At 37.8% G+C, this 27,090-nt stretch overlaps 1 protein-coding gene across 3 annotated transcripts in view; it reads right to left on the bottom strand.

Annotated features, from left to right (window-relative positions):
• LOC126367994 (phosphoinositide 3-kinase adapter protein 1) overlaps window positions 1-27,090 on the bottom strand; it is a 34,198-nt gene that overhangs the window by 4,562 nt on the left and 2,546 nt on the right. Inside the window, exons 1-8 of one of the 3 annotated variants that reach the window (XM_050011813.1) lie at window positions 19,020-19,094; window positions 14,874-15,162; window positions 13,925-14,160; window positions 3,579-3,696; window positions 2,032-2,264; window positions 1,402-1,568; window positions 711-855; window positions 232-383 (exon numbers count right to left, since the gene is read on the bottom strand). In XM_050011813.1, the coding sequence (XP_049867770.1) occupies window positions 232-383; window positions 711-855; window positions 1,402-1,568; window positions 2,032-2,264; window positions 3,579-3,696; window positions 13,925-14,160; window positions 14,874-15,162; window positions 19,020-19,056 (1,377 nt within the window). In that variant the 5' untranslated portion in view covers window positions 19,057-19,094. Of the gene's footprint in view, window positions 1-231; window positions 384-710; window positions 856-1,401; window positions 1,569-2,031; window positions 2,265-3,578; window positions 3,697-12,397; window positions 12,601-13,924; window positions 14,161-14,873; window positions 15,163-19,019; window positions 19,095-27,090 lie in introns of those variants that run through there. The other 2 variants (XM_050011814.1, XM_050011815.1) reach the window with 2 other exon arrangements.

The raw sequence follows: 27,090 nt of genomic DNA on the forward strand, positions 1-27,090 counted from the left end.
ATAGTTGGCAACTAAGTGAAGAACGAACTAGTCTACGAGAAGACTCTAGTGTTTATTTGGAGTTATTTAGTAATGGACCTTATTTACTAAAACATTTGAAAACCTTTTCTGGCTTTGTCAGAGAAATCAATGTCTTTTTAAAGAAGAAGAGCTTTTACGAAGAAGTGTTCGGAAATTCCTATTTTGAAAGTATCTACAGCTGATGTAGTTACGAATACCAATGTAGGTTACCTGGCACATGAATTCTAGCGGATGATCAGAGGCTCGTAACAACTGGTCGAGCTCCCTCAGTCGGCTCTCGCACTTGATCTGACGCCGCCCCAACGACTGCCCGTTCTTGCTCACGCGCACCCATATCAACATCGACACCTCCAGGCACGATTCTGTAGGACAGTAGTGTTTTATTTTTTATTCACAATACAGTTCAGGCGGTATTTTAAGACGGTTCTCTGCCAATAAAACGTTCATCTTTACTTACCTATATGGATGTATGAGATAGGTAAAATTATTTTATTACAAAATGGGACAGTTCTCTTCTTCGAGAACATACTTTAGGACAAACTTTTAAAATAAAGGAGTTTTCAGTAAGTCTTTCGGACCAACTAGACACGTGTCTCTGGTATGCAACTTTCTTGAGTTCGTTCGTGTTCATGATTTCCTTCGCGAAGTGTCCAGCTGATTCGAAGTCGTTATAAGTATTAGTAATATACCTGGGATATCAAACTGCAGTGTATACGGGTTCCTCTTCTTGAAGCTATTAATGTGGATGACCTCCCCTTTCTTGTCCACCATGATCTTGATGCTGTCTTCTTCTCTGATCGGATCGTTCAGAAGAGCTATCACTCTGCTTTGGCCCTGTGGACAAAATTGAGAATTGCATTCAGAATAAAAGACCAGGGAAAGTTTCGGTATAATATAATTATAACAAACTTGTCTTACGCTCACGACATCCTGTGCGTGAACGTGGGAAATATCGCGGAAAACATTTTTAAATCTATCCTTGGGAGTACTCAATTCGTCCCTTAAAAGTCATCATGATTAATTTAAGAACCACGCTCTTGTCGGTGTAGCATTGTCTATTCTTGTTTATCAAAGGCCAATTCTTTCACTTATAAGACACGTTCACCTTTGAAAGTACCCACCCTCTTTCCATCTCGAATTATGATCTACCTATCAACTTTTATACAAAGCGGTCCAGTGATATATTTGCGAACGTAGCACAAACTCTCAAACAGATAGATAATTTCGCGGTTATAATATTAGTACATATCAACAACTACTCGGCAAGCTAAATCGATCTCTGGACATGTCATGGGAGCCTGGAAATCTGCCGGAAAACTTCGATCCCTACATCCCAGCAGTAGATAACAGGGTTAGAAGAAAAAGAGATGAATTACTCACAATTTTGACTTTCTTGGGTACGATAGAGAAGCTGGTGCGGTCCGTGGCGGTGTCCTTGCAGTCCTTGGTGCGGAGGATGCCCACTGCGGCCGTCAGGAACGTGTCTACGAAGGAGGTGTCCTTCTCGCGCACGCACATCATCTGCCATTGCTCGATTGATGGGTATTCTGGCGAAATTCAAGGCGTGAATGTGTGAAGTTAGTGTCGTAGTTCGTAGCATTGGTGGCAATATGGGTATTCTGGGAATATTCTTGTATGTGTCAATCGATATTTGAATGTTATGGAGAAGTTATTGTCTTAGGTACTTCACTGCATTGATTTCAAACTTGTCTGTAATTTTCTTTAATGAGGCATAAAACACCCATATACAACTAGTATGTCACTAGAACACACACGTAAAATTAAATTGAAATAACATTGGGGGCGATATAGGGTGGATTTCGTGATGAGAGAATAGAGTTTGTATAAAACTCAACTCGTGCCAAGATTTCATTCCCTAATATCATCCATCATTTATTATTTCCTATCATGTTACAAAAATATACGGTCGAATTGAGAACCTCATCCTTTTTTGAAGTCGGTAAAAAAAAACAGGTACTACCTATTCCTTTTTTAGTCAGAATATCTTACCTTCGGAATTACTAGCAATGACTTGACTCTTCTCGACTCCAAGGAGCATGACCAAGACTTTGTCCACTTTGAACAGATCATCTGCAGCTGTCTCCCTCTTCAGCTCAGCCATCTTATTTATCAGGTTCGGACAGATTATTACTATTTGGAGCTGCGCTTTGATTAGCTTGTCCAGTTTGTCTTGAGCTTGGGCATCGTTGGCTAGAAGTTCCTCTGCTGTTATTGGTGTTACCCTAGAAGTGAAAAAACAATAAGTCAGGGATATCTCGTCGTCGTGGCTAGTATGCAGTTTAGTTTTATCTTAAAACAGTTGCTAAAGATGTCTCATGTCTTCTAACGACTTGTGCTTCTACCTTAACAGATTAGGTAATAGTTACTAAGTACAGCACATTTTCTTTACATATGTCTCCCTCGCACTATGTTGTATTATATCTTTCCTGCTGTTACTCCAATTAACCGATTATGGTAGAAAAGACTTTCCCTCAATCAGCGCTTATCGCAATAGACCCACTAGGGTCGATTAATTGTCTCAAATATTTTTCCTCTCAGACGACGCCCTGAGCCGAGGTTCGCGCCAAACTGGGCACCCTCAGGCTTGTTGTCTTAAACGTTGTACCGGGTGAGAGCCTTCAGCGCTCCCCATTTGTCCGGCCAAGTAGTTAATGCCATTTGCGGCAAATCTACAATAAGTCACGTCAAAAAAAAGACAAAAAAAAGGTAGAAAACATTGTGTTTTAAATATGTGTTACTAGATTATAATGAATGTAAACTGACACCCGTAACTAATTAACCATAGAATATTAATTACATTATTACTGTTTCAAATATTAATCTACAAACGAACGTCGCTTATCATTTCAGGCAAATATTTAATTAATTTAAAGGAGTACCTACGGATGCCGGTATCCAATTAATAAATTTCGGGTTAACGAGTTCACTTCGACATCAATCGGAAAACAATTTTAACTTTTAATTGATAAGCCTGTGAAATATCAGGATTTATTGCTGAAAGTTTGTATTGCGTGTACTTTAAAATGTATAAGCCTGGCAGCAAAATCACGGTTAGGTACTTACCTTAAATTGACTTCGCTGAAGTTGTATCAATTATTACGAGTAGTTCTAAACGTTGGACTTTCCGTCGCAAAATTGTTTGTGTAGCATATTTTTTTAAGCTAATACCAATCAACAAACAATTGTGATGTATGTGTTACCTAATATCCCTAATGCTTGCTGCGGGCATTAAAACGGGGATTTTAAAAGTTTTCACTTGCCGCCTTCCCGACTTAGACCTATTAACTTCCCGCATAAAGTAACTGATACAGTCATGAGCAATATCATATACCCACTTTAGAACCCTGTCGCACTATCGTATTTGACAGTTAGTGAGACTTGCGGCTTAATTTGTCAAAAAACTTAATGTGACATGGTATCAAAGTTTATACATATTAATGCTCGTAACCGTACATACCTATCGAGTATGTCGTCGAATTGTATGAAGGTATACTAGAGTTGTATCCATTGTTAAAATAAGTAGGTCAAGTACGTACCGGTAGTGGTGTCTTGCCCTTTGTGACATGATCTTATCGAAACTGGCGACGAGGTATTCTGACCACAGCGCGCTCTCCGGCGACCCTGAACTCCATAGGATCGCTATATCTTCCATCTCTGTAACAAACATAATATACATGAACATATGCCCGTGGGTGGATAGACCACAAAGTAATCAAAAGACAATTTCCAGCCACTTTTGATACGGAGTCCGATAGGAGTGATAAGATGGATATGAATGATGGTGCCAGGTGATCATCCCTCGGTCTGTTTTTACGACATTCCCGGAGAAATAAGCAGCTAAACACTATCTATGTTTTTATGCGCTCCCAGTTCAGCATGAAAATACAGATCATGGAAGGATAAAATCTAGATGTTAGTGAGATCGTAACGAATACTGGGGGAATGATTGAGACCATGATTCTGAGTTAATATTAAGCGTAATTTCCCGTCGCAAAATTCATGTGTTTTTTTTAAATTATTTTAAATTTTCAAACTTTAACGATTGAAAATTCCATTTGACTCAGAATAATGAGCTGAATCATTTTCCTCACTCAGTATTTGTTACGATGTCACTTACACCACGTATAACTACGTAAACCGTAACAAATACTGAGAAGGATAATTTAGACCATGATTCTGAGTTGATATCAAGTGGAATTTCCTATCAGAAAATTCATTAAAATTTTAGAGATTTTTAAAATTATTTTCAGTTTCCTACTTTTGCGACGGAAAATTCCATTTGAAATCTACTTACAATTATGGTCTGAATCATCCCCCAAAGTTTTCGTTACGATATCGCTAACATCCTGTATGTAACAACCTAAACAAAATTCACGACAGATAATATTTTGTCTGGAATCTTTCAAAATAGGCATACAATTCGCAATATTGCGCATAGTTTGAGAAGTTTTGGAAATTGTACGGATACTTTCAACATTCCCAGACTGTGAGATTGCAGCTTACCTATTGTGTGTTTCAGTTGAGATGTTATTTTATGAGTTAGCCAGGTGTGATCGTTTCAAAAGGCAATTGTATTAGAAAGACATTCAGTTCATTGAACAAATCGTTCTTGGCAAGTGTTCAAGTGAATAAATTCAGATAAGCGTATAAATGAGATCCTGCATTGATAGTTAATCATTTATTGTGGGAAACGTAATAAACGTAATAATAGCTGTTGAGACGACGGGTTGTTGGGGTAGCGATGCTAAAAAAATTATAGCGGAAATCGGACGTCGTTTAAGAGAGAGTGGAGATGACCCCCGTGCCGGATTGTTCTTGGCGCAAAGGTTGTCCATTGCTATACAGCGAGGAAATGCGGCTAGTGTAATGGGCACCTTCGCGCCCGGATTAGTCAGGGGCGGGCTTTTTGACGAGTGCAGTAAATAGCATTATTTTTGTTAACTATTTATGTAATTCCGTGTTTAGTAGTAGTATTAAAATAGGAGTAATAGTATTTGCATGTTTAGGTACATTAATAAATCTTAATGACATGTAATAATATATTGAATTAATATTTGTCTACACAAAGCCCAAAAAAAGAATGTGGGAGTCAGTTCATCAAGCGCTCGTAACGTGTCATATAACAAGCTACGTAACCCGACAATGTAGCGATTGACTACGCCTTCAAAATCCCGTTTGGATTATTGAATGGAAAGTGTTGTTGGGATCAGCCGAGCCATGAATGATGTCCAATGTGCTCGCAGTACCCAGGGTGATTGAACGATCGGGCGAAGTTCATTCCTTACATCACGCTAACTCATAACGTATATGTTTACGTTTCGTGTTACTCCGACATGTTACGACTTCCGATCAAGTAAAAGCTATTTAAAGACAAACAATATCTTTCTGCGTAATGGTTTTATTGTAGCATAACGTTTATATAATAATATTTATGTCGAACGAAAGTAGCAGAGTGCAATATTCTACTAAAGGAAATAGAAACCACTTTGCTCGCTCAGGGCTATTGGTAACTCAATATGAACTCCATATTCAGTTATTCCATTTACGAAGCACTTGAAAGCAATTAATCTACATTCAGCATTGATTTATATATAAGTTTTAAAGTGCAGTACATCATCTGAAACTGACATTTAAAACTACTTTTCGTTGTAGCGTTGGTAACATCAAAAGTCCTTTGTTGTCGGAATTTTAATGATTTCGTAGAAAGTGAGTAACAAAAAAATCTATAGCGTGTCCCAAAAACACACTTAGATATTCCCTTCGAATCTACGGCTACACATGAATGAAAGCATATGGCTGTTAAAAGTTTTATGGCATCGAGTGCATACGCATCGGCTGCTTACAAAATATGCTATGCACCGCGCGGCGCGCGCCGGAAACCGTACAGATTTATACATAGCCACCTCTACCGCCAAATGAAGACCCAACTAAATGTAATATCCGTTTCCTAAATAGACAAACGTCTATCGTTGTCGCCCGGAATAAACTATGGGCGATTAGATGCATCGTAGGGGACTTGCAGTTATGCCGGCTCGAATTTCATTCATGCCAATGTGGTGCAAGTTGTTCTGTCTGTGATTTCAATGCTGCTTTTAAAGTATTTTAGCAAACTTTTATCAACGTGAATTAGTATTTTAATTAGATACGTAAGTAAATTAAAATTGGAAATTGAGTTTAGTTGCTATGGTCTTGTGTTACCGGTTCATTCTCAAACGAGGGCTTCAGTTCGATCCCCTGTAACTATCGGATAAATTTGCAATTAATTTATCACTAACACAGCTCAACCAATATTAAGTTATTCTATAATAACCGTCTATATGGACGGCTCACCAATCATATTGCTCTAACAAAATCTTAGGAGAAAAGTTGATGGATGTACCTCTGACTAGCCCAATCGGGAACATAGTCGTGTGCTTATGTTTATACATAAAACCAACAATAAATATCTTTTGACATAAACATAGTAAGAAAGAAAATACCAAAAATAAGTTCTGTCATTGGTAAAATGTCTACTGAATAAACCTTACAATATATTTTAGTGGAGCAGAAAATTATTCAATTGGCCATGTCTCCCCAATACTTTAAACTATTTTTAACTTAAGAGGGGCAGCTTTTTACTGCAGAGTACATTGTGTACCTTGTATAGATCTACCTAGTTTGTTGGTTTGGGCACGTGAGTATGTGTTCGGTTCACCGCATCCACTCGGGTGAAAGAAAACTTCACAAGAGGAGTGCGTAACGTAACAACATTATTGGCATTTTAAGGCATTTTATTTCTACTTTTGCAATTAAAAACATAACAAACAGCCTTTATACGTCCCACTGCTGGGCACAGACCTCCCTTCGTTAAAACGGAGGGGATACTCGGCCACGCTGCTCCACTGCGGGTTCGTGGAGGTGTTTTTACGACGACTTAACGTGTTTTCCGAAGCACATATCATTTTACTTTTTCAACAATCAATAAATGTTTGAACAATCAGGTGATTCAACTTACAATATCCCTCCCAAACAATGGACAATTTCACAAAGTGATTTTCGTCAATGGCCCCATCGGGATTCAAATCTGAACCTCCAGATGGAGAGACCAACGCTTTAACCATTATGCCACTGTGGCCGTTAACATGTACCTGATACTAGCCAAAAGGTTTTTCTTGCCGCTTAGCACTGCAGACGCGATTGTGATAGCAGGAGTAGGTTTTGCTATTTAATAAATACAAGTCTACAAAACCGCACCTTGTTATTATTATCATAGGATATATTTAGACGTAAATGTCATGTGCGAGCCGACTCGTCTATAAATAATGGCGCCCTGAGATTTTTTACTTTCATTAATATTAAAATCCTAAGCTGCCGTCATAGAATACTAAATAATAGTTACCTACACTGTTTGGTCTTATTATTCTGTTTGAGTAAAATACTTATTGCAATTTATTTAGGTGGATCTTTGTAGGAGGTGTCCTAAAAGAGCCAATTCTATTCTAAGTTTAAATAAATACAAATGCGCGCGTAGGTAACATTATTAACCAACAAATAAAGTCAGAAATGTAATATTCAACGTAATCATACGAGTTTATATTACATAATTAACAATACGAGAATGTGAAACATAAATTCACAACGCAATATTAGTCAGATGACACCTTTTGATTTGAATTGAATAGTTACAGCCGCCCTTCGCATATAATCGGGAAGACTAACTATACTTCTCATCAAAAAGTTGGAACACTTCCGTATTTTGTTCAACGGAACGTGAAATTAATTATTTTTTTCAATTTGAAGGGTCATGCGAAAATATGATATCATGATTCGTCGCCTTAGTAAAGTGAAAATCCCGTAAACGCCATTTTTAAAAATCAATTTCTGTGATTACCTCGAGAACCTCGAGGTTTTATTGAATGAAATCGATTTCATTCACATAATTTAATTCCGGGTAAAAATTGAGACTCAATCTAATGTGATTTGTAAACGCGCTTACGAGGTTTTCGTCTGTAGAACGACGAGTAAATGGTAATACTCGGTCCTATAACTAGTTTCCAACTATCAATTTTCAGTGGAGCAATGCGCTTTGATGTGTACGACTGTGTTGAAATATTGCAGTTTCCCATCCCGCCTGTCTGACAGGTGCTTTTGATCTCTTTCCTGTCGATCTGAATGTTGCCTACTGTCCGATGTTCTTCCGTTGTTTGAATTATGAGCGAAATTGTGCATCTGATTCCGAATAGTGCTATTGTTTGCTAGTTGCAGTCGTTCCGTACATCATCAGGGGTCATGCATCTTTTCCGGAAATCTGAATAATTTATTCAACGAAATTATCATGGATAAACTTAATGACGGTCAATTTAACATATTTGAATTTACGTCATTTCGCAAAGGTTTATTTATGACTGAGAAGAAATGACAAGAAACTGCAACAGCAACACTGTATCTTTTAAATGCGAATTGACCTATTCTTTCAGACGAATAGAAACGCAGATTAACTCCCCATGTGGTCTGTTTGCGGAGATAATGTCTCTTTTGTAAAAAGCGAGTGTAATTATATTACAATATCCGCAAAACCAAAATTCGTTTTGGAGAAGCATATATATTTTACTTAGGCAAGTTCTAATGATGTCAGTGGTTTAGTGGCGATCCGGAGGTCCCGGGACTCCCGGATTTGATTCCCGGTAGGGACATAATATGACAAAAATGTCTTTCTGAACTGATCACGTTTGTCTGAAAAGTAATATGATCCGTGCTTCGGTGGGCACCTTAAGCATTTGGTCCCGGCTACTAGGTAGGTATTTAAATTACAAACTAGAATGAACTCGCAGAGATAGATAAGCAAGATTAATACTAAGGTATTCGAAATATTTCTTATTCTTCTAAGGATAATCATATTAAGTTTCGTAAACATGAAATAATAAAACCGAATCTACTCAGTTTTTTTTTTATTTTGTAGATAATATAAAAGATTAATATCTTAATATGTATGTCTGAATCCGAAGAACCTTTTTAGTAATAACGTTCGAACAATTGGGAACGAGGACGGAATTCCTAGATGTTATGAATCTTCCAAAGCAAGGGTATACTTATACTATAAAAAATGTAGCTGTTTATATTTTACAATAACAAATATATCTACCTATATAAACACACTCACAGTCTGATGACACTGGAAGAAGCGAAAGTGGTGCGGGAAATAGGCGTGCTCATGTACCTATATATGAACGGTCACGATTACTTTGAAACCATGTCACATTAACTTTTTGACAAATTAAACCGCAAGTCTCATTAAATGTGAAATATGATAGTGCGACAGGGTTCTAAAGTGGGTACATGATATTGGTCATGACTACGTGCTTGATCTTATACAGGGTATTATTGACATCGTAAAGAAAACCCCTCCCGACCCGTGGTACAACTGCGATGTCCAACTGGTTGTACTACGGAGAAGTAAAGTTAGCCATAGTTCAACTGGTTGCTTTGAGGGAAGATTCAGAGCATGATTCTGAGTGATATCAAGAGTAATTTTCCGTCGCAAAAGTACGTAACTGAAATTAATTAAAAAGAAACACTAAAATCCCACTTGATATTAACTCAGAATCATGGTCTGAATCATCCCCCTCAGTGTTTTTTTACGGTGTCACTAACACCCATATGTCTACTTGTATGGCAACCTGACTTGTACGGGGTATCGGGTTGTAGTATAGAATTGAAAATATTAAAAAAAGAAATGTAATTAATATTGCGAAGGAAAATAGCACTTAATATCAACTCAGGATCATGGTCTGAATCACCTCCTCAGTATTCGTTACGATATCACTAACAACCTGTATATGGGTTGTTCTTCTTTTTTATCGACAATGATCTGTCCTTCGTTCTGTTTCTGATAAGTTATGTTTTAGAATTTTATTTCATGTTTTGATTGTCCAAAAATATAGTTATCTTATTATACTCAAAATACAAGCAAAATACTAATCGGTTCGTCAATTAGTTATTAACGTAGCTTGATCGTTTTTCACAAAATTATGTGACAGAGTGGTAAATTGAAATGCTGTCTCCGATGAAAAGGGCCACTCTGTCACAATATTTTTTGGAATGCGCCTGCAAAGAAAAGTATGTTACCAAGATAAAGAGAACCACTAAATAGTCCTCTACAGACACATCTTTATATGATGTTTTAAAATATTTATTGTCGATATAATTTTAAAGATGTTAAATCCGATAAATCGAGAAAATGTCTTTTTATTGTCGATAAAAAAGAAGAACGACCCATATACGTATATATACGTTATAATTTACGTAGATACAGTCACGAGTACTAATATGTATACACTTTGAAACCATGTCACATTAACTTTTTTGACAAATTGAACTGTAAGTCTCACTAAATGTCAAATATGTTAGTGCGACAGAGTCCTAAAGTGGGTATATGATATTGCTCATTACTGTACGTGTTCAGTGTTCGTCTAGCTCGAACATTAATAACGGAAAATGGGTTAATTTTATCCAACTCGAAGACGGACTAATTTGGTAAGTAAAACACATTGCCGAGAAAGACTAACAGGGCAGTTGCTCGCCAGACGCAGATGATTCACGACATTAAAATAAACAAATTCCTTTATTTTTCTTCAACCGCCTGAACTCGGTAAATCTCCACTGCGTCCTCATTATAAAACATAAATTCATAATTTCCTTCACAATATTTTTCGCAACGGCTTAACGAATTTCCCTCTTAAGCAATTCAAAGCTTTCATTCTTTTTGAGTCGGTACTTAATTAAGTTCTTCATTATTAACGGTTACTGCAAAACGTAACTTTCTTATTTACATCAGGAAAAGTATAAATATTATTCATGAAAGGCCTTTGAGAGACTCGTCTCAGTACACTAGAGTTATAAACCTATTTGCACTAAAAGTTGACTCCAATTCATTAGCGGAATGAGTAAGCTTAATGACGTCATTGCATTCGCCTACTAACATTTATTGTCCTCAGTAATATGAGTGGATGCTTGAATAAACATATCAAAATACAAAACATCGTCATTTCCTCGAAGATAGGAGGAAAGAAAACAAATGGGGTGTTCCAATAGAGCTTATCAGTGAGAAAGTAAATAATTAGTAGACGGAAAGCAGCCTTGAAGTCGGTCACAAGCGATAGGAAGTCGTACATTCCTCCTGTAGGTATGTACCTACTTACTGACAAACAATGTTATAACTCAATAAGCATCAGATAACATAAGCAACATTAGAAGTCACTAATGGCCTGTTTTTGTGCGTACTGATCTCGCACCTAATGATTGTCAACATTTTGCCATACTTACACTTAATACGTTCCTCGTACTCGTCAGTAAAACATGCCACACACAGAAAATTCCCTTTGTTGACTCGCTTTATTTATATTGAATAGACAACAAAGGAATTGAGGGAAACTGAACTTAACAAAGACTCGCCATCTACATACGAAACAAATTCGAGACACATCCCTTTGCACAAAGAATTCTTGTTTTTTGTAAGACCGCTTAATAAAATACCTTCATACCTACAAAATTTATTCGCTCTATAGAAGATCTGCATAGTGCGGACGGCATAAAGCAAGTAAAGTGACAAGGTACTAACTTGTCCGTTGTGGGAGCGATCTCAAGTCATAGAGCACTGTGTCACATTTACATTCTAGTAGCGAGTACATTACGGGAGGCGCTTCGATGCATGTAAATCACACATGTATATTCAGCTTGCATAGCCCTCTGCATAACTAATAATGTACCCCATAAAACTTTACTAATCGGGAAGAACATTACACTTCCACCTCTAATTCCTTGGTGTTAAGCGTCACGTTCGTTTGTCGTAGCTCTTAGGCAACGGTAAAACGTATTTGGTAAAGGCTACGTTGGTTCTTTTGACATTGATTTTGGATGTGCCTGGACATCTTCAAATGACAACGTGACGCCGATGCTGGGCGCAGTAGGTATCGAAGGACATGTCTAACAATAGGTTGTTAGGGAGTCATAAAATTTAATTATGCGAACACAGAACGCATCTCGATCGTATGGGCGTGATATAAATGTTATTGTTTGAAAAGCTTTTGCAAACTAATACCTATGTAAGTAGACGAAAACTTGTAAATTTGTAGACGTTAAGTCGAGTTTTAAACGAAACGACAGCTATAATTAAGCCAGCGGGTGCCGCGCCATGACTCATTAAAAAGTACAGAGTTATTATTTTAATTGCTAATTAATAATATAGACAGCATAAAGTCACTAAGAATGCAATAAAATATCTAATAACTATTACCTACTACAACTTAAAACTCTTCTTATTTTGGTATCTCACATAAAAAATAAACAAAAGGGTCGTTTCAAAAGTTGATGGACTCACTTGTGTCGGTCATTGTTCCCCCTCCTCTCGAATGTGTTTAAGAAAGTACCCTCGCAGGAGTTCAACAGTTTGACATGGCACTGAACTGCAGCCACTAGAAAGCGCACGGAAAACAGGAGTCGTCGGAACTGTGGCGGAATGAAGTGTCGCGATCATGTGCGTGCGCCGGCGCGGCGGTACTGCGCGCTGGCGTCGGGCGGCGCTCGCGCACGCGGTTCGCATACTAACCACCCGCCACGATAATCGCAACTCGCCATCCCTCGCGCCTAATCTCCACAAACACATTTGGGCCCAGTGTAAATATTCCCCGAGCGTTATCGATCGCCAAATAAGAGGCTGTAAATACTAAACACGTCCCGATTGTATTCCGGCCGCGTCCCCAGATAGCTTAATCGGTGAGGTGAGACATTACGGTTCCTGAAAGCCGATGGACTGGCGACGTTTTGTAGCGCGTGTTTGCTTAGGAACGGAACTCAATGCTTGAACAAAAAGTCTTATCTTTACAACAACACGGTTTCGCAACAAATTCCAAGTATTATGTTAGAATAGCGTAATATTAGATAACCGTGTTGTAAGGTCACATAAAACGTATTGAAATCAAAGTGCCGCCTTGTAATTACATTGTGGAGTAGTTTGGAGTTCGGAAGCTTCAACTGCGCGCCTCGCTATCAGCGGAGGGCGGAGGCCGACTTGGGAGCAACGCTCGATATCTGCCCTTACGTCTCTACGATTATTTACGACCACTATCACTCTCGATCCATAACTATTACCTAATAATAGATTTTACTAAACTTTCCATCTTATCAAGAAACTCGTAAAAATGACAAAAAAGTAAAATAATGTCTCTTACTTTTGATATGGTTTTGACAATTTGTTTTATTTTTGTTTTGATTGTGGAACAGGATATGAGTGTAAAGCAAATACTTAAACATGTCTCAGGGGAAAAATCTACGAAACCTGTGTAAAGAATACCTACTTCCCATTCTCAACATTCAAATAACATTATTTTTTTACCTGTGCTCCCATAAACAAATACTTGTGTGCTACAATGCGAGAATCAGGAATATCGTCGCTATCATAAGTACATATTACTTTAATCTCCTTAGGTAAACAATGTGCTTTCGGTCTTACAACTTTAGGTAAACTTTTAATTAAATAGTCCAGGAGATGTCCTTAGAAAAGGTTCAGTACGATCTACTCTAAACCAGCGTGCGTGTATGAAACGATTTATGAATTTGTCAGGAGCGAAGATAATGAAATTATATTAGTCTCTGCTTACCCAGGTAGGAAATAGGCGTGAGATTATGTACTTGTGTAGTTAAAAAAAGTTCAAAGGGAATAAAGACAAACGTTTAGTAAAGATGGAGACTTACAACAAATTAATATTTTTACCAAAACCACACTGTGTAAGTAAATAAAAACATGTTAAAAGTATGCTATTCCTACCATCTCCAGTACACGAAACAAACAAGGTCGAATAAGTTGTTTATGTATGCAAAGTATTGCAAAGTGAAACACTTCACTTACCTTTGAAAGGAAAGTTCTTAGGACGTCGTCTCTTGACCTCGTCATCCTTGCCGAACCGCGGTGGAGGCATGCGGGGGACTTCACTGGGCACTGTGGTCACCTCCCCGGCCCCTGCGGCCCCCGTGGCCAAGTAGCCCCCCACTGAGTGCCTCCTCCGGCCCTGCAGAGGGATCGTATAAAACACCTCCTCCCGATCCTGAGGCCCTTTCGCTGGTGACAGAGGCGTCTTGCCCTTCCTAAAGAAAAAAGGGAAAACGAAAATGTAACAGGAAACTTTTGTAAGTCAGAAAGTCCTTTAGGACTAAAATTTAGATGGATTTACGCACGAAGCATTTTTGATGCCCTTAACTGACATGTGACTTTTGAAACTGAAGTGTATCTCAGATACGATATTTATATAATATAAGGAAGCTTTCTTTTGAGAGCTGTGTAAAGTCAACCTATTTCTTGATGAGTAGGTAAGTAGAAATACGTTATTCGACGAGTAGGGTAGGGTAGACGTGTAGGGTTCTCACCATAAGCATGGTGAAATGGAGTAGATACACACGTCGCTTGACATCTAAGTAAATACTAAGTACTTTTGTATTTTTTCTAATAATCACTTTATTGATCAAACACGACTGACTCTATCCAAGGTGAAGGTTACAACTGAAACTAGTTACGCTGGATTGTTTACATAAGTTGCGTAACTTTTAATCTCAGTATTAATTGTTATTCTGTAATGGAAGGAGTTATTAAAACTGAAAAGTAATCAAACTCTTCGAGGCGTGACGAGTTTTATCTTTATTATTTAATTGATAAAATGGGAAGATTTGATTAGAGAAAGTATTTCTAACACTTACAGAATAGGAAGCAGTAGTTAATAATTTTTTTTCATTGCGGTGCCTGAAAAACTTGAGGTGCCCAGTACTTTTCGGCATGGATCTAAAAATTATCAATAGGTACTTACTTTATTCTGGGAGCAGTGAAGGTATGCCTCATGTCGCTAGGCGCGCAGTCCCCGGGTCTGGGTTGCCCTTTCAGGAACGCTTCAGCTTGCTCGGGCTCTCTGGCGGACAGGGATCGGAGGAGGGCCCTGAACTCCTTCCTGCGAGGGCTCTCAGGCTCCCTCCTCCGGGGCGACCCGAGAGCCCTGATCTCCGGCCAGCGACTGGGTGCCGACCTGGAGTACACTTCCCCGGAAGCCTCAGCGGCATCTGGTACATCCTTGTTCGGCAATGCGAAGTATGATGGATTGTCTGCAACAAAAAATACTTGTTCAGTATTGAAATAGGAAGGTGGGTATTTCGTCATCGATGGTACTAAGCTAGGGCGGTTTAAAAGTTTCTCTCTAATAGTCTCTATAATGTTTTCTACCCAGGTAGCTTCAGAGCTGATCATAAAAACATACCTAATGTAAATTTTTCGATACACAGTAAATTTTGCTTTTTATTGTTTCTTAATAAAATAAAATATTGATAAAATTACATTTTTTGTCGATTTTCTTAAATTATCAACGAAATATTCGTTAAGTTTTCGTAACAATGTTTTAATACCTAATTAGTTAATTCAAGACGCTCTGAATCCAACTTGGAAACAAAGAATTTAGGACACCATTGTTAGTATCCACAAGCTCTGTTTAAGACATGGCGCTTGAATAAACTTGACCGACTGGATTATAATCGTTGGCACGCAACACTTCGGCTTCAATCTGTATGCAGATTTGTTGTGCGATAAGCTAAATTAGTTTCTAGATATGGTACGCCCTAATCTTACGGTTTCGATTTTATCTACGCGTCTAGACGTTACGAGTCTATTTACTTAGGTAGTGTTTCTCGTCTGAGACAAATAATAATTGCGAAAATTTGGTGACAGGAACCTGGTAACCACGTCTATTAATTATTTATCCAAACATAAAAGCTAAGACATCAATTTTCAATGAATTTCAATTCCTGATGCTAATGCGTGACCTACTAATGATTACGTAAACTTATTTCAAATTCGCAAAAGCGTTTTCTTTTTTAGAAATTAACATAATATATATTTTCAGTGGGCAACAATAACGCGATACATTTAAGGAGCAGCGGAGACGCGGCGGCGGGCTGCGCTTGCGCGGGAATTATTCAATAACGTCAACAAGCTAACGGCTCTCCATTACGTCCAGAGCAACCTAGTTCTGTAAGCCGGAAAATGCGAATTGAAGGCAATCTTCCCGCCCTATCTGGTATCTAGACGAGAACAAAGCGGTCAATGGTCTGTTAGATAACTATGAGGATTGCTACTGTCAATTTGTTATGGGTTTATGGTCTACCTACAAACACTTGTCTCGATAACATAATGTCTTTCGTAGATTCTTTCTATCAGAGTTTATCCCGTATAATAAATATTCAGACTATTTCTCACCTAGCTAACTTTTGCTAAATGTAAATGTAATTTTAACAAGCAGAGCAATTTCAGCGATAAATAGATTTATTTATGAGGGTTGTTGTGATGAATAGACGTTCTAAAGCATGATTGTAATTTACTTTAAAACCCATTTCGGAGTAAACTTTGATATAATGTTTCATTCACAATATTAGCGTCCATTTAAGGTCCATTGACCAGTTTTTGTCTGCCCGCATGTGCGTACGAGTATTATTCCTGCGTTTTGGAGACTAAAACCCCAAGGGCGGAACAAAAACTCGAATGTCCCTGGGAACATGTGGCTCCACAAAAAACAAAGTACCAAATAATGGGGCTCTAATACTTCGTGTCCCTAATATTATAATCAGAACAACAAGCTCTGTTCATAAAACTGTACTGAAGGCCTTATCATTCTTATGTTCGCGTTCTGTCAGGATCGAAGCAAATGGATATTCATATTCTCTGCTTACCCCGGTGGGAAATAGGCTTGAGTTTACGTATGTATATCGCGTTCTAGAAACATACGACGGCAATATATTTCAGTTAACCGGGGCTGCTAGCAGGCCTTTGGCGTTGCATGAGTTGGTACGGTAGCATTCACCTTGTAAACTCTAACATTCCGGTTGGTTACCAGATCGATACCACCACCAATCTTTAGTTCAGCAGTGTGGTGGAATACTCTCGGACATTGAGCGTATGCTTTGTACCGCGGATGAAAGTGGAAGTATGCAGACTTTAGGACGTGTCCACACGCACTGTTTATGTTGCGTATACAAGCAACTGTATTATAAAGATGGTATACCTACTGTCCTCTTTGCGCTGTCATAACAATATATTATTATAATTTAATAATGCTATTTATTATTATTGTGATACTTAGGACAGGGCGATGAAGTATGGTTTATAATTGATGAGATGCCACAAAATGCGGTCGCGTCTTGCTCGCATTAATTATAATATTACACTGAGTATTTTTTATTCGCCCGTGCCTCTGCTGAGCATGTTTTGATTTAATTTAAACATGTGTAATGTATGATTGATGATAATTACGCAAGTGAGTCTGTTGTGATAGCTCTCAATTTTATTTCCTAATTTCGTACGCGTGATTTGTGTGAAGGATTTGTAACAATAAATAGGTAGATGAGTTTAGTGTCTGTTGCGTGCGACACAATATACCTAACGAATTAACAGAAACAAATAAGCAATCATAACTTTTTTTTGACGTGAGTTATTGTATATTTGCTGCAGATGGCATTAACTACTTGGCCGGCCAATGGGGAGCGCTGAGGGCTCTCACCCGGTACAAAATTTAAGGGAACAGGCCTGAGGGTTCCCAGCAATGATAACCAGACTTACGTCCTGTATATGGTATATACCAATTACTAACTATGATTGTTTAAAAATTAAAAGAACGCTACATTTTATTTATTACAATGACATGAACCGTGCGCCACTATTAATTCAAAAGTATTTAGTTTAGAATGTACAAACACCTTCATCTACTTCCATCCTCCATCCGTCTGTATATCCCGAAAGACACATTGTGGGAACACAAACAATTTCTTACTAGTGAATGTAAAAAAATACATTTTTCAGTTCACGGTATTTAAAAATTCATGTAATTTACATCTGCTACAGAACACATGAGCTTTGTCTGATGAATCAATTCTTTCTTAGAACTTTGGTTTTCATAAACTCAAAATGTTGCTACAATGAACCTACTGAGTAATTTTGTTGTTCTTGGTACATCTATCTGTGTTTTTACGATTAGCTGTAAAACTGAAAAACTAGAAGATGTTATTACAAGACTTAGTAATTGATTCTAGCGATTCGATTAGTTGATTTTTTTCGCGGATAAATATTTAGTTATGTCCCAACTTTAGCTAGAATATACGAGATTTTGTTATCATCAAAAAACATGTTTAAATTGCCCATAAACCTATTTTTCTAAGTAGGTACGTATGTACATTTATTTCTTTCTAGCGTAAAGATTAATATGTTAAGTACCTTTTATAGTCTTCTGATATTCATGTTATAATAAGTTACCCGCTTATAAGTATACCTAGCTAGCCATGTCTGTGAATATTAAATGAACATAGTGTTATGAAGTGTTATGAATACAAATAAATTCTCCAATGAAGGACAAAAAAAGAAATTGGTACTTATCTTTGAAACATTAAAGTTTTTAATTAATTAAAAAACGTAAATAAACTCAATTATAGATTCTGAGATTGCTAATAAAATAACTCAAAAAAAATCTTTGTAAAGTTTTATGAAGGCAGGGACTAAATTACAAAAGTTTAAGATTCCAAGTTTGGGACGCCGGCTAATGAGCTTATATAGACACGGGCGAAGGAGAAAATATTCAACACAGATGTTTGAATTTGTTACTTTTGAGATTACAGAAAGGTCATTTTGTATATAAGTAGATATCTGCAAACTTAACTTTAATGAAGTGCAATTCAATTGTATATAAACATAGCTATATAACATTGGAATACTTTAATTTATAATTTATGAAAAATATATTCTTTTACGTAACTTTTACTGGCATTTTCAACTGTAAGACAACGCGGGAATCCTGATAAGATTGTATGTAACCTTTACATGCACTTTGCTTGTCTATATAAACTAAGAACTCCAACGGCATAATCAAAAATATTTTAAAAACTGAACAATAAAAGGAAATGAGAATAATATATGCAGGACTCACTGGTAGCACGTAGGCAGTAGTCGAACTGTGGTCCCATGTTTAGATGCGCGACTAGTAAACACGACACATCCCGGCGCGCGCGCGGCGAGCTCTGCGCTGCGCAAGCGCAGGTGACGCTCACACGTGCGAGCTTTCTCGAGGAAGCGAGCTTTGAGAAGTTTTAGGACTGATGCACGATATGGAGTTGTATTTTCTAAAGGATTCTGATTCCGCAGATAGATACACTATTTTTTTCTTGTTTGAAGAAGATATGCTTGTAGAATTGCTAATTCCTTTTAAACTAATCGTTGACGTCTCCTGTGAGTAACAACAAAATCTCAGTTGTAGAAATACACCAAATTTATTTTGCGTCAACTATAGATAGGGAGTTGGTGCTCAAGACTGATGTTCAAAACATTATGTTTCATTTAGTATAAGGACAAGGGAAGGGCAAAGAAGTAGGTACCTTCAATGGGGCATTTGACTGGGTCAAAGATAAATTATAAAATGCTAATGTAGAAATAGAAGCCAATCTAAGATAATCAAAAATCTATTTCATTTCACTTTTCCATGTATTTTAGAATTGCAGTTATGAATTAAGTACTAATAAGTAAGAAGTTCGACCGCATTTATCGATGACGTCACAGGACAGTATATCTATACAAACTACAATGAAAACTTTCGTTTTGACGTTTCGAAAAAGGTATCTCATTTGACTAGGTTGTCAAGTAGCCTATTGTACCTATTTAAATGTGTTTGCTCCACATTCGGGCAAAGGCAAACATGAGATCGCTGCTTCAAGTTCAACTCGTATTACTTATAACTTTTTTCAGCTGAAACCGTTTGTTTGTGGCCTAACAGCACGCGCGGCGGAAGCGTCGTGTCTCCAGAAATGAGCGTACTGTTCCGAGGGCCCGCGCCCTGTTGCGCCCTACAGCCAGATTTAACCCGGAGTGTTTATGCGCCCGCGTCCGCTGCCACGGCAGTCGCGCAGGCGTCACTGTTTGTAAATAAACCATACACTGTGGCCCGTTCATTCATATTTGGATCTAGCAGCTAGCGCGACTAGCGGTTTCTTCGCCGTTGGCAAGTCTGAATGAACGATTGATGCCGTGTTTAGCGCTCTGTACTGACGGTCAGTGCCGATCGCATTGCATTTATATTGTGCAACCAGCAAACCTCTGCACACACCTCAGTAACCGCAGAGCATGATAAATTATTGTTAGGTACTCCACTGAGAATTGGTGGAGAATGTGGAGACAAACTAAGATTTAAGATATATTTAGTGGTAAAATAACAGCGTGATTGATATTGATAAAAAGGTGTTGTGCAAATTCATCTAGGTGTATATGCACTAACAATACTTAGTACCTAAATTTCGAAAAGGTTATTCAAATTCGTGCTTCGGAGGGCATGAAGCTGTTCCACCAACCCGCAGTGGAGTAGCGTGGTGGAGTATGCTCCATACCCCCTCCGGTTGATTGAGGGGAGGCCTGTGCCTAGCAGTGGGACGTATATAGGCTGATCATGTTATTTTATTCAAAATTAAAATTAAAAAATATCTTTATTCGGTAGCTAACATAGTTACCTACATTTTGAATCGATATTTTTTACATAACGTATGATGATCCGCCTTATAATAAACTACTCACTTAATGTATTAGCACCGGTGTACGTATTTCCAACGTCAGTAGCTACTGACCATCAGTGTAGCTCTAAATACGGCCAAAGAATAACACGTCATAAACATAAAATCTTACGGCGTTGTTGATGAATGAGGCGTAAATAGATGTTGAATTCACTCACTCGCTGCAGGAGAAACATTGATATGAAAATACACGTATATATGTAAACAAGTTACGTAACAATACCGTTGTGGGATTCTTGGAAAATTTATATAACATAGTCTACAGAAATAGAAAACCAATCGCTTCTTTTAGATTAATCATTTATTACTCAGAAACTTTTACAGGTTAGGTAAAAGGGACGCGAATAGGCTATATAAGCGCCCGGTGATTAGTTTTGGCTATTTGACTTGCTAAGTAATTGGCTTCAAGGGACCTCCAAAAATGTAGCTGTCTCCAAGAGAACAACCCATTCGACTTTTGTCGAGGTCTTTGACGAAAATCGTCACTCCATAGTTACCTATGCCAATATATAGTATGAATATTTTGCCGATTCATTACGCATACGGATCTTTAAGTTACGCCGCGAGCTTAATTCTTCTTCTTATCGTGTGGGTTGTGAGGTGGAATACCAACCTCATCGACCCCAGAGTCAGAGTTATTACTGAGCCGCCAAAGGCCCCTGACATGGCTCATGTAACGACTACATACTTACATCAGTAAGTAGTAACCGGGAGCAACGGCTTAACGTGCCTTCCGAAGCACGGATCATATTACTTTCAGACAATCAGGTAATCAGCCTGTAATGTCCTAACCAAACTAGGGATCACAAGGTGATTTTTTTAATATGTCCCCACCGGGAATCGAACCGCTTCCGGATCGCCCAACGCTTAATCACAGGACCACGGAGGGCAAGCTTAATTGAGCTGCACTTATTTATTTTCAACTGTAACATCGAGTTCATTCCTCTGGAAACCCAATATGTTGAAAAATAACGAACGAACGTTGCCAGCAATCGTGCATGACCATGGATATTGCATTTTCAATCTCGACTGAGCAGGCCGCTCGAAAAATGAGAACTGTGACGCCGGGGGTGATTCTTAAACCATTCGTTTATAAATATTACCGACTCAATACTCATGTTTAGATCATAGTGGTTTCTAGAATTGGTGCACGGTAATGGCAATGGGCTTAACATAAATGGCGAGGAGTGCGTGACATATACTTTACACCTCTACCTACCCCTTCGGGGATACAGGCGCGATGCTATGTAATGTATTATGTATGTTATGTAATATGTTATGATAAATACTCATCCAATCAAATAAACTGTAGATTAGTTACTAAAATTGTTGTAATCAAAGCAATGCAGTAACGGATCCAGAATTTGGGTTTGAGAGGGTTTGGCACGAAATCGTATACTGTAAGCGGTGCAACAATGTTAATCATAGTACCTACTTAAAAAGTGATAAAAACATAAAATTTTAAAACATATTTTACCCTTTCGACAACAACTTTACAAGTTATATAAGTAGTTTTACTTACCCTTATTTTATTCGCCTTTCGAGGAGACGCTACATAAGTATTTGTCGTTTTATGTCGCAGCACCAGAATACCCAAATCAGAATTTAAATGATCTGACAATTAAAAGTTTGGCTGTCATCAACCAGATTTAATAAATGTGGATTGAAATTTAGAGATTATGGATTTAAAGCAGATTAGGTAATTACGAGTTCCACGTATAAGTAAAATATATATTATAAAAAAAGAAAACTTTTAATTTTTTTGGAATCGTTTGATCTTATTTTTTCTTTAACTCACGGAGGCAGTTGTAATAGATAATTTATATAACATAAGCACTCTAAGTATATCTATATAGTCAGAGGTACCTACATCTATCGTAAGAAGAACTAAGTTCCCACACCTCACCGAGCTTTCTGTTAGACCTGCGTGATAGGTGGTGAGCCGTAGCGTAGTATAATTGTCGAGTCAACTGTGTTAGTTAGATAACTAAATTGTACTTAAGTATATTTTACAATAACAACCTTCACTAGCCTTGGTGTTGTCATCGAGGTTTCAACCCACACTAAAGATAAAGAAGAATAAAATATACAACGGAACAACTTTCAAAATATTCGAGTTCCATAATCGCCTCCCATTTAGTGGTATTAAAAAAAATACGCCAGATGTCGGGAGATGTGTTTACGTGCATCTGGTACAACAAAGCTTACTTCTGTACCATGGTTCATCGATAGCAACATCGGCATTTTCGGACGTTTTGACCTTCTTGAATACTTTATTTAAGATAGGGGATTTTTGTGAATTGGAAGTATTTCGCAACAGCGAGTAATCTTACTTTCTTCTCATTTCTTTTTCTTTTCTTTTTTCTATATTTCTGTACAATTGTGTATTTTACTTATTTATCTATTTATACGTTCACCTTTCATTCAGGGGCCTTTATCGGTACAATATAATCTCTGGCACCTGGGTTAGAGAGATCTAAGAGAAGAGTAGGTAGATTTCACGTGGCTAGACAACATGTGAAATAGTTTTGTAAAACTACAAATACAGTACATAAGTAATTTTGGATAAGGTCAGTACTCCGAACTGTAAATTGTGATGGTTTTTTTTTACATAAAGTAAGTAAGTAATAAAAATAACGGATAACTCCACTTCCGATGAACCCAAATATAGTAAGGAGAAAATATCGACACAAATCCACGGCGCAAAGCTTATGAGTGTTCAGTATTGGCTCGTTATTGTATCGGAAATCTATAGAGCAGGTACGTCTTATGTAGCAGCGGATTTAAGGAAGAAACTTGAGCTTTTCTACCTCGTTAGTTCAGTTCACATGGTAACTGGAATTGTGTATCTCAATATTTTGCATTTTAAGGACGTAACAAGTAAAAGTGCTCTAGCACTTTATAAACTTACCGTAAAGCTAGACACATTTAGTCTTACACGTTATTAGCTTTTATTTAATCCCTCTTATCCCTTGTGTTAGTTACTTTCACTAAAACTGCGTTACCTATGGATAAAAGTTACCTAAGTAATTTATGAAAGTTAGTATTCTCTCTCTATTTAAGAGCTGAAGAGCTGAAGTAGCTCTTGTCGGTGGAGTAATCGCCATTCCTCTCTTCTTCCCGCCAAAACCTTCACCTCCCGATACGACACGACCTGCACCTTCTCTTTTATTTGTTTCATAAATGTTATCCTAGGTCTACCCCTTCCTCTCTTCCCTTAAATTTTTCCTTCTATAATGTTTGTTATCAATGAATCGTAAAAGCAAAGCCAAAAGGAAAGCTAGTATTAGCTTTCATAAATTACCACCACAACCATCATCAACCATCCATGACCATCCATGATCGTTTTGCTACCATCTTCGTGTAGTAAAGTAGAAGATTTAGACACAATTATTTCTAGGACCTTTTTGTTTGTCGGGTAGTAGTTTCCTTTAAGATCTTTAGTCATCATCTGCCGCATCCACCTTGACAGGACTCCTTCACGTCTCAAATTAAAATAAATTCGTGTTACCTTACTAAAGCCTGCTCTACACAGAAGGTGAATGAAATACAAGAGGTCAAAACCCGTTTGCACATGTGTAAATATCCCGAGAATGCGTTTATTTTCGCAAAATGCACGCATGGTGCTCTTGGAAACCTGCGCACGAGTCTGCATGATTGAATTCCCTCATAATCACCCCAGACATGCTTAACGTCTGCACCTAAAATAAGCAAGCTGAATAAGCCCAGCTTATATCTCACGTGGTATGGAAATATATTTATAAAAAATGTTATAAACCTCTGACTCAAGTAGGACGAATCCAAAGAATTGTGTCAATTGCGACCGCGGTATATGGAATTCAATAAACATCTTGTTACTCGCGGAAACGAAAATAAAGCTGAGTGAGATTCCAGTGCGAAAACTTTGTAAACTTTTTAGAATTCTCGGTTTTGTTACGGGAAAATAGGGTTTTTTTGTCTTACTTTCTTCAATAATAAGAAGGAACCAAGTTCCGTTGTGTCTAACATAATACAATACACGTGTACTAGGCGTATTATATATCTTAAGACCCAAACTCGCACAACTAGGAGCAGCAATTTTTTTTTCTTTCGATATTTTGATGACCCCAGTAAGGATTATTTCTTAGTTTATGTATTTATATGTTGTCCACATTGGACTTTGTCCGGGCATGGCTAAGGAGGGTCCGGAGATAAGTCGCTCGGTCACAATTGGCCACTTCCGTTACTGTCGATCCAATTTACAACATACTCCAATAACATCGTCTGTTTGTCTAACAACAACTAACAAAACACATTAGGTAATATGCTAGAGGTATGTATTATTTTTGAAATAAAATGTCTAAGCTCCATAATTTACCAGACCGCGAAACCAACAAAATGTACGCAGTTGACAACCAAGCTGAGTGGGTTGCGCATCCAGGCAGACAGCACCGTGAGGTACACGACTGCATACATTTTGTTGGTTGCGTGAGGGCTCTTTAACTGGACATTACTGTCATAAAAGTAGAGCCATATCACAATATTACGGTACGGAATTATTTAACCTGAAAATTTGACACGTCCGGTATTTTTACAGAAGCGACTGCCTGTCTGACCTTCCAACCCGTGAAGGGATAAACCAGCCCAATACAGGCTAGGTCACAAACTTCCGAAAATGCATTTCTCGGGAATATGGGCTTCTATGCTGTTCTGGGAGCAAATAAAAAACATAGAACACGTTCAGCTGCTTGTCTTCCCGGGCATGTCGTAAAAACCGACAGAGGGATTGCGTCCTCTAACATGATGGACTAATGTTATGGGCGATAGGCTGATCCCTTATCACCATAAGGTTCATCATATCCATCTTAGGACTTCGTATCAACAGTGGCTGCAAGTTGTCTTTGATTACTTGTGGCTCTGCCCACCCCATTTGGGATTACGGGCGTGAGTTTATGTATGTATGTATGTATGTATGGGTTTTCTCACGATGTTTTCCTTCACCGCGGAGCAGGTGATAATCATTTATTATCCAAACAGAAATTCGAAAAAAAATTCGACAATCAGGTTGGATTCGAACCTGCGTCCTCAAAGTGAGAACAAGCGTACTACCGAATGGGCTACCACGGCTCTAACGGTACGGAATATGTAATGGAAAAACTCTCAATGTTTCTACGAAAAGTACTTATAATAATGTTTCGACTGAAGATTAGTCGCTCGAGATTTCAGCGAGAGTGCGAATCTCAAGCTACTTATCGCCTAATCCGTATTTTCGCAAAAACACGAGGGCTTTGCTTGGACACAGTTTCCTTCTTAATCGGTTAAGTAAGTGAAAATTGAAACAAAACGAATTAAACTTTGGTAATACATAGGTAGGTACTTATACTAAAACAAGAGTCAATTCTTGATGCTGTGCAAGAACAATAACCAGTCATGTCCGTGTAACACACGTATAGACTAAAACATTCACACTCATTTTTCAGTTATATATTTATAACCATTGATGTACGTTGCTATAGTTTATTTTGTTTTGTTCGTCTTCTTAATTTGAAAGTTAAACGTTACACGAAATAAATATCCACCGTCTCTGCTCTACTGATTCTGTACATACAAATTCCATATATTCCGTATAGGTATAGGTACCTGAAAACGAAAACTGCGCGCTATGCGCACGATGCGGAATAATTTTGACTTCTTGTTAGCAAGGTATGACTCAAATAGCATCGTGCCGTGCAGTGAAACTTCCTCTAAGTACTTGTCTTATTCTGAATTTTCGCGATATCTTCCGCATTTCCTCATAAATAGATATAGATACGTCACTAGGTGCAGTATGACACGTAAATTGTGCTTAAACTCTTCGATGCCAAAAGCCGAAAGACCCTTTTAAACTACTCAACAGTTGTGCGAAAATAGCCGAGAATAGTTCAAAAAAGCGAAATCCAAAGTTCATTCACCGCACCTGTCTTAAACAGAAGCGTATGCGCATGTTCATCATCACGTCCCGATTTACACTTCATTTACGAAAGTACTTTTATTAGGTCATCTTATGTAAATATGCATACTGTATATATACATTTCAGATTCTAACTTAACAATGGTTTTCTAGTCGAAAAATTACCATTGTAAAGCATAATTGACAACACAACATCATTGGTATTGAAAAGAGCCAGTTTAAACGATTCACTAATTAATATAATTGATCGATGTGACCCATTTAAAAGTTGATTGGAGGACGTTTACGAACGAGATAACTGCATTCACACGAATGTTCGGGTCTATCGATTTGTATCGTCAATTAATTAACTTATGCAACTTCAGCGACAATTAATTATAAGCTAGTATCATTTTTTTATTTGGTACATGTTTCGAATTAAAGTATTTGACTGGGTTAAAGGGATGACGTCACACGACCGCATTTTCATTCCATGGAAACTTTTCGTTTTGACGTTTCGTATCTTAGTCAAGTAG

The sequence above is a fragment of the Pectinophora gossypiella genome, chromosome 7 (assembly GCF_024362695.1).
Source record: "Pectinophora gossypiella chromosome 7, ilPecGoss1.1, whole genome shotgun sequence".
In the NCBI taxonomy this organism is placed as follows: domain Eukaryota; kingdom Metazoa; phylum Arthropoda; class Insecta; order Lepidoptera; family Gelechiidae; genus Pectinophora; species Pectinophora gossypiella.